Source organism: Acyrthosiphon pisum, chromosome A1 (genome assembly GCF_005508785.2).
Source record: "Acyrthosiphon pisum isolate AL4f chromosome A1, pea_aphid_22Mar2018_4r6ur, whole genome shotgun sequence".
NCBI lineage: Eukaryota > Metazoa > Arthropoda > Insecta > Hemiptera > Aphididae > Acyrthosiphon > Acyrthosiphon pisum.
Window position 1 is genome coordinate 59362824 of NC_042494.1, and position 10105 is coordinate 59372928.

The window sequence follows — 10105 nt, forward strand, 5'->3', positions numbered from 1 at the left end:
AGGTGATAATCAATTACCTAGTTAAAAATTAAAATATAACTTGTCTGAAATATCAATGACCAAAAATAAAAGTTAAATTGTTCAATAATCAATAATAGATCCATACTATAATAAATCTTGGTCTCTAAAATTAATTACATTTTGTACTTTTCATTTGTACTTAAACTTATAAAACACAATATATAAAGCATATTTTTAAAATTTTAAATATCTGTAAACGAAAAGTAATAATATATAACTATAAGAGTGTATACTGTAGATTCTATTTTATATTACAGACGTACCAAGAAGGTAGCACATTACCGTACTAGGTAAATTATAATCAACAACTGTACAATACTTATAGCAACAATTGTCTAGGTAATTTTTTAATAATATGTACATATTATATACATTTCTCTATATATTTATATATATATATATATATATAAATGAATGTTTTTCTGTCTTTTATGCATTCCTTAACAACTGGACAGATTTTTATGAAATTTGTTGTGTGTGCTTGAGTGGTTCCCGGGATGATTTAGCTTCACAATAATTATGTTTTATTGGACCCGGTAGTGAACCTACCCTAGGAGGTGCTCAAACTGGGATTTTGAAATTTACTATGGAAATGTTTGTTTATAAATGATTGCTATTGTTTATAAGAGAAATAATTAGTAGAAATTAGTATTTATTATTTTATTGGTTGCTAAAGGTTAATCGGGCAGATCAGGTACAAACATGCACCAAATCGAATTTTCACACATTTTTAAGAGTTGTCATTTTTTACGGACAACGAAATGAACGGGATCAGCTAGTATATAGTATATAATATGATATATACATATATAATATTATACATATTAGGTATATTATATACTAAAGGACTTCGCCGGCCACCTGCTGTACTCACCAGTCACCAACTTGCTACCACCATATATTTTGCAAACCCCATCGGATGTTTTATCAAAATGCTCTTCATATTTCAATACTTAAAAAGTCGTAACTGTAATTTTTTAATTATTTTTTACAATTACCATGACAAATGTAAAATACTCAATATTTTTCTATATTTGTATACATCATTATAGGTATATGCATAGTTCAAACTTAACAAGTATCAAAATAAATATAAATTATCATAACATATTATCGTTCCGTTCGACAAAATCTAATTAAGTATAGGTATATACTCAAAAGAAAACAATTTTTTTTCGAATATGGTTCCTGCAAGGGTAGTGGATATATTATATATTTGTTGAGTAATCGCACTGATTATATTTAACGATTAAGATAGATTTTTCTGTAAAATAAGAGACCAGAAGCTTTACAAGCTGTGCTTAGTACTAGTTTATCAATTTATTCACCATGTCACAAGTTTATGTTAGAGAATACACTTTACATTTATAGTTAATCATTTCATACCAAGCTGGTCTCTAGATCATTATATTATAGTTCATAAATTGTTATGAATATGATATGTGAGAATGAAAATAATTTAACAATGTATTTAGTCGAACCAATATTATAGTCGAGTAGCTTTGTATAAGAAATCAATTACATAAAAATAATTAATAGATATTCAAAAGTCAGCAAACTAAATTCTACAATGAATCTAAAAAAATAATATACCATATAGTTGATAAAAATTAAACAAAACCAAATGTAAAGGACACATTATTAAAAGCAAGGCAACATTATAATAAGTATATAACGCATTTAGTTATTTTGAAAATTATATCACATGTCTAAATAAGTGGTAATTTCAATAATCTCTAGATCGCAGAACTGTTAAAAAGATTATAGAATGTACACAAATATCTATCAGTTTCTCATTCCATGGGTCTGCCAAAAGTTATGAACGTATTTTTAAGACCAGATATTGGGAATAAATATTGTATAAAACAACATTTTAAAAGAACCTCCTAGAGTCTATACGCTATAGCTAACCTTTAATCTATTTAAAATGGGCCAAATGAAAAATATATTTTCTGAATTGATCTGTTTACATGAAAAGCGATTTTATGTTTAGGTATTATATAAACCATCACTTATAAATTATAATCTGATACAAATTAATTTAGTCTAGTTATTTTCATATACCTAGTAGAAAATATAACAATTACAACATTTTTTTTTGTTTCTTTTTATAAATCTATATACCTATATAAGAACCTAACTTGATTTTGGAGACTAAGGAAACCGGTTTGTTTCTTTATTTATTATTGTTATTATTATTATTATTATTAATTATTTATTTATTTGTTTGCACTTGCATTTTTCCATTTAAAATATATATTATTCATTGAAAAAATAATTTATTGTTACATTTTTTTTTCTACCTATCTCTATTCTATAATAAAAAGAATAAAATTTACCACTCCAGTAGTTGAATTCAAAATGTAGGATATATAATTTTCAGAAATTAGCAATAACAATAACTTACAATATATAATTATATTATATTATTTGTATATCCAAAAAATAGTCATATGTTTTTAAATAATAAAATTATAAAAAAATAATTTCTTCCGGAGGAAGGTCGGGCAGCTAGTAATACAATAAAATTATAACTATGTACCTACTTACTATTAAAAGATTTGTTAAAAAATGTACGAAGTATTCTTTATTTTTGGTATTTATTGTTTAAGTTGTAATACGTTGAGATAGAAATAGTTTTACAAATTAAAATTTAATTTTTTTAATTGCATACTTAACCTACCTAACTCAAACAATTTGTTATTGTAAAAATGTTCTATTTTTAATTAATAATAAATAACAGATATAAAAACCTAACTTGGTATTTATATTGTCATATTGATCCAGTGTAGGTACCAACCTAGTTAATGTAAATTAGTAGGTACCATACTGGCTTACCAACTAAATTTGCACGACATTTTAAAAAGAAGATGGAAAAGTTATCAAATAATATAGGTTGATAGATACGAAAATATAATATTGTAGACATGCAGACAATCTTAAAGAAGCCGGATAAAATATTTATAACGTAATTAGTACATCCAATGTTTAAATCACATTTTATACTTATTATATTTTAACTTTCTTATATACACTACCTACACGATCAGTGATTACTGTATTAAAAAGTTATAACTCCGAAATGTTTTATTCAGCCGAGTATAATAGAATAGTCGTCCATCAACGCTATTTCAATACTGTTCTATAAAAATGAATAACAATGATTTCCAGTGAAAGTATAATTCTATTTTTCACATATGTCAATTAATATTGTTTGAATAGTATTTGAAATGTAATTTATTTGTCTTTTCAAAGATGACCTGTCTTACTTAACTCGTACACGTATTGAAATTTAAAATACCATGGTCTATATTTAGGTACAATAAAGAAAAAACAATAGTATCAACAACTTAAATAAACATAGCTATAGGTAAATGGTCAATTAGATGATAACCAGAAGAATTATACTATAATTTAAATATAAGAAATCGTTAAACCGTTTCATTTTACTAACGCAGTTATGAGACTGTTTTACGATTTACGGTTTTATAAACAAAAAAATATATAATAATATATATAATATGTTAAGTATTATAAAGTCATGAAAATCAATCAATATAATTGTAACACTATTCTGCATATAGGTTCCAAGTAGCTTAATTTTCAATTTGTTATCGGTTTACAACATACAGTTATCTTATGTTCTATGTATTAATTAGTTTAAAAGACGTGAAACTGAAAATTGCAATATATGAATAAACTAAATAGTTTACATTTTACTCAACAATACCGAAGCAACTTCTCTGGAAATTTTTTTTTATTATTTAAGGACATGATTTTTAATAGTTTCTAAATTTCAATAATTTTAATTCAATCTCATCAATGGGGTTACTATTCTTAATCGCATTAAAAAGAAAAAATAAGGGGTCATAAACATAGGTCGAAGAATCGGTGCCAGTAGATGAAGGTCAACACATCAACTAGAACCAGTGGTCAGAAATGTTGTCCTGAACATCCGGTATATCTACCTATATTTGTGTGTTGTATAATATTCATAACGATGCCCTGATCTCATTATTCTACTTTCATATGAACACCAGGTTAACAAATTATAAAAAAAATATATATATATATATATACTATAAAAATATAAATGTATTATTTCAATTACAATGGATTTCTGTTATGCGTGTGATCACCACTATATAAGACGTTATAATCGAATCGTTTTATTGGAATCTCTTTCGTAAAATCTGGATGGTCTCGTACTAGCACTGTGTACCGTAAGTTATCTTTATACAGGACAATCCCATAACGAAACCACAACACCTCTCAATATACAAACGTGATCTCGTTGCGGAGTATACGAAATGTACAAAAATGGAATATTCTATTAAACTATCTATGACACGCGACGTCGATTAAGAAAAAAAAACAGACATGAAATCCTACGCGAATGGAAGAAGTTAGATGTTATGCAAGTTCCAACATACACAAGTATTATAGGATATACCTACTATAGAATGCAAAATTACGATGTGCCATACACACTACACAAATATATTATACAATATATGAATTTAATCTGTCACCTGAACGAAGTGACTTTTCGTACCTAATATTTATACAATTTGCAAACTGTCAAATACTTGAACGGATGACGTACCTGTGTTAAATTACAACACTAAATAGCTATATAATCTATATTATAACATAAGTGATAAGTATAGGGTCTATATGTGATGTTAGAACCATAGATATATACAACAACTAGATAGCCGTCTTAATATTACAGTTGTGACCAATATGTTGAAATCGGCCGCCATCTATAAATCAGGCAATGTTTACATTTATTTTACATTTATTTATATACATATATATTTATCTATACATATATACTATGATAATATTATTTTGTAAACATTGCCTGCTTTGTAAATGGCGGCCGACTTCCATGACAAGAAGGAGACGGCTATCTAGTTTGTTGTATATATCTATGGTTAGAACAATTTTAAATTCGTAGTATATAGCTGGTGGTGTGTACTGTGTGCATAGCTAATCCGTGGGGACAACCATTTCTTAAAAAATACCAACAAAAATCAACATGTTTATTTATTTTTCTTGAACAATATTATATGCGCTTAATCAAAAGCTATTAATCTCAATAAACACAAAAAACAGGATATTGATACCAGGTGTTGAACGCTAATTTCGCTTTGGTACAAGATTGTGGAATATCATTATTATTATAAATACATTCAATTATTCGAAAGCAACGATAAACCGTCGTATTAAAATAAACGATTGTGAGCGGATCTCGGTTTTTCCAATTATATTTCAAATTATTGTACCTGTATAAATAAGGCTGTATTAAAAAATTGTCTTATTTTATTACAATACAATCGGGGCCCAAAAACAGTGTAAATACCTAGATACAAGTGATGATATTTAAAATAATATCATAAATAGAAAAAATAATAATAAAAGAACCAATTTATAAAATATAGTTTATGAATAGTTAAAGGCGAGGGTGAGATTCATTAGTAAAACGCATAAGACAATAAATAGTGAAATTTAGTATATATGTCAGCCTAGTAAGACGAGGAAACAGAATAAAAAAGTGAGGAGTGATTCAGTATGACAGGGGTTATAATATTATGATGCTCATAATAATGAAACAATATTTTCAAATACGTAAAAATACATTAACCGTTATGAACGTGAATCACCTGATATAATAACTATAGTCTCAATATCTATAAATCCAAGTGAAATAAAACTTAAAATAACAGTGATATCAAAACAAAATAATTCTCCATTAATAATTATTAATTGTTGGTAAAAAAAATATCATTGGAAAGGATTTTCGAGTAGATTATGTATATGAGACGATAATCCACTGGCTCAGATTTCTAAACGATAATCGCAGTTTTCGCATTATGGCATCAAGTTATTATTAACGTGTAAAGTAACTATTAAGAAAATCTAAAACTTACTTTTTCAATGAACCAACAATATAAAGTTTAATATACCATAGGAACCATAGGAACATTTTACTAGCAGAAGTAAATAATGTACAGAAACTATAAAACGAAAAAATTGATTTCAAAACCACCATATTCCTATTCCTATCAATCTAAAGTCTATAAGTATAAATAAATGGTATTGCAATTACATTTTAATCCACCTTATTTTACATTTGATTACAAAGTAGTAGGTACATTTATCATTATTAAAAAAATATATTGACCAACTATATGAAAGAATAAATATTGAGACATTAATGCATGGTTAATAATTTCATATTTGATATTTATGCTTGTAATTCCGTTCATTCTTTTTTCTTATAACTTTTTTATCTTTAACTCATCATTTCCTTATCTACCTAGCAATAAGTTAATGAAAACATCGACGGCCCTCGCTCACTGGAACCAATGGCGTATTTAGGAATTTGTCATGGGGAGGGTCCAGATAATTTTTGGAAAACAGAACTGCGGGGGGGAAGCCTCTCTAACCACAAAATTACCCTTTATTAAATAAATATACCATATGTATAAGACGATTTGAAATTATTGAGTTTTTTATTATTAAATAACAATATGTACAAAACAAATTTAAAAAAAGTGGGTAAGTGGATGTCACTCTGCTGTACAGTATGTTACAAGTGAATCAATGTATAATGGATTGTATTAAACTTGAATTCAATGATATAATTATAATATCATTATTGTATACGAAAAACGATTCTGAGCGGAGACAGTTTGTCAGTTTGGATATTTTATATTATATTTATGTTGTTATTACTTATTATTAATACGGTAGGCGAAAAGTTGAAATAATATTATAAAATTACAACAAAATAATCAAAAATGGTACAGTATGTCCTATAACCAACATATCATAATATGTACACTATTATAGATAGAACATATTATTTCGATAATTACCCACGTCTAGAAATAAAATATCTTTATTATGCAAGCACGTAAGCGTATATATTAATAAAATATAAAGGTAATTCAACTTATGCACACTTAAAAAAATACAACCAAGTTACGGCTATGTTGAAAAATACGCACATATAATATGTCACTTACATATTTCGTTTATGGTTCCACTTCCACAACAAAATGTCCCTGACAAAATATCCCAAAACCAAAATATCCCCACAAAAATATTCAATTACCAAATACCCCACGTAAATATAAATTCAGAATTTAAACTTCATTATAACAGTTACGATTAGATTAGAAGTACCTAATAATCGTACAATAATAATCACACTTTGCCTATCTAAAGTGTTTGGTTGTATTGATATTGATATTCGCAACAAATTTAAATTTAAATACACTGAACGACTCCTAAATATGGTTTGCAGATGGTACGTTTAAATCTGTACCCAATATATTTAATCAACTGTATACTATTAACGGTAACATTGACCATATTGTATATCCACTAACCACTTATATATATATTAATGTATAACAATAATGAAAATAGTTATTCCGATGTACTAAATGCAATTAATATAGGTACACAACCCAAATTTACAACCAAAATCTATTGTGATGGATTTCGAACAGGCATTTATAAAATCATTTAAAAAATTTAAGCGATTAAATACTGTTGTAAAAGGATACGATGAAACATAAATAAAAATAAATATTTAAAATCAATAGCTCATAACTTGGAATTATAATTATACATATTATATTATTATTTTTTTCTAATTTTTTACGAAAAATATATTTTAATATTTATTTTAACATTTTGATTTTATACATTATTCATCTATCTATGAAATAATTATTTACACATCTACCTGTACTACCTAGTAATGTGTAAGAATTCATTAAAAAACCTTACCTAACTTAATTTGGAATAGGTATTTTAAATTTTCGTAATTTCTTGTATATTCTACAATCAGTTCTTATGCTTGAATTGTTTAGTAGTGGGTAATATTATATTATATGTATATAATAAGCATAGTTTTAATTTTATTTCACTACCTACATTACATTTAAATTTAAAAACATTAACAGCGAAATGTCTTTACATTAATGTTTGGTGGCACACTTTATGGGTACACACCTTATTCATCACCTCTCACCACACCATTACTATTTCGTCTATTTTTCTACATATACAATATTATCTAATGATAAATTATGATTGATATTGAAACTTATAATTTATAAACAATGTATAAACCGTATTATGCTGAAGAAAAATTGAAAAACTATATAATTTAACACAAAATATAAATTAACAGATGAAACATTTTAAAATTGTTTACATAATTAGCATTTGCATAATTTATCTATAAAAGGGTGAAGAAAAAAGCTGTATGAATATAAGAATAGGTATCATCGATAATTAATAATTACCCAATACGAGAATTTGAATTTAGTACACCTGTATACCACATTATAACCTATGTACACTTTATATATATGGTGAAATTTCTTTAAAAAAAACAAATTTCTATTTTTCGTAAATTGCGTGCAAATGTGCTCAAATTTGAATTCCCTTTTAAAAAATGCATTATGACCTAAATCCTCAATAAAAAATGTCCTGAAAATATTCCTCGAAATCGACCACAGATTTCTTCAGAAATCGAGATTAATTTGTAAGTAGTTTCATTTAAAATCAGATTACCTTAATATGTTCTTTTAGTACAATATGAGTATTTATATAATTTTTTTTTTTTTTCGTGATATTACTAGAAATAGGTTAAAAATTATCTAAAAATGTTTATTTTCTTAAAAATGCACCACAAACCTCAAAAAATGTCACAAAAAAGTTCATTGTTAGCATAGTGTGTACCTATTTGAAACACATTTGTATATTGGAAAGCATCGTGTCAAGCATTCTAAAAAAAATATGCTGATGCATAGAATTCCGATCCTTGTTATTATCTAGGTTTTCAAAGTAAATAATTTTACACTGTAAATAATAAATATATTATTAAATGTATTGTGTGTATGCTTTAAAAAAATACCAATAAACGATATACTAAAAAGTGTGATACAGAAGAATAGACACCGAGACTGGTGTTATTCAATTTGAAAACAATGATAGGTCATAGAATTTTAAAATGTGTTTGAGCGCAATTTATTTAATTTATTTTAAATACTAAATACTAATAAAAATAATGTACGATAAGCTAGTATTTTAAAATTGATTGAACATGCACTTAAGAGATGAATATTATAAATTGTATATAAATATTTAATTGTTTTATAATCAAGGTGTTTTACTATACTAAAATAAAAATTAAATTATAAAAGTTTAAAACTAAAATGTTTTATAGTACTTATCCAAATTTGTAAAAATATTGTGAAAACGTTTTAAAATTGAATGAGAAAAAAATGATAAGTTAATTTTTTTATGAAATAGATTATTAACTTATAATTAAATAACATTTTATTCTTGTTTCTTGTAAGTATCATCTGAGCCATAATTATTATGTAGTGGATTTTTGAATAAGAAATTACTACTCATAACAAACAACATCTCACTTCTTTAAAATAAAGAAAAACCACAGACTTTGTAACTGCATTTTTGTCTTAACCTAAAGAAGTATTTGTTTTTGTTACAGATATTATTTCTAACTACTTTAATAAGTTTCTACAACATAGCAGAAGCTGAAGATAAGACACTTGTTAGAATACGAAGAGAACCGCCTTCAAGTTATGGACCACCAAAACCATCAAGACCCAGACCAGTTTATGGACCACCAAAATCTAGTGGTCGGCCTAAACCAGTTTATGGTCCACCTACCAAAACCTAAATATGGACCTCCACCAAAGTCAAAATACGGTCCACCCAAACCAAACTATGGACCTCCAAAACCAAATTATGGACCTCCAAAACCTGTATACGGACCACCGCCAAAGACAAAATATGGACCCCCTAAACCGGTATATGGCCCTCCATCAAAACCAATACAATCTTACGGACCACCAAAACCAGTTTATGGACCACCATCTGGAGGAGGATTTAAACCTCCACTTCATATGGAGCTCCACCGTCGTCTTCATATGGAGCTCCACCATCATCTTCATATGGAGCACCTCCATCATCGTCATATGGGGCACCACCGTCGTCTTCATATGGAGCTCCTCCATCATCGTCATAT

General features: G+C 26.7%; 1 protein-coding gene across 1 annotated transcript in view; it reads left to right on the top strand.

Annotated features, from left to right (window-relative positions):
• LOC107883725 (pollen-specific leucine-rich repeat extensin-like protein 3) overlaps positions 1-10103 on the top strand; it is a gene marked incomplete at its 3' end in the record, with an annotated part of 18958 nt that extends 8855 nt beyond the window's left edge. The window contains exon 2 of the mRNA XM_029486242.1: positions 9566-10103. Coding sequence (XP_029342102.1) covers positions 9660-10103 — 444 coding nt within the window. The remainder of the gene's footprint in view (positions 1-9565) is intronic.
• Positions 10104-10105: the final 2 nt, after the last annotated feature.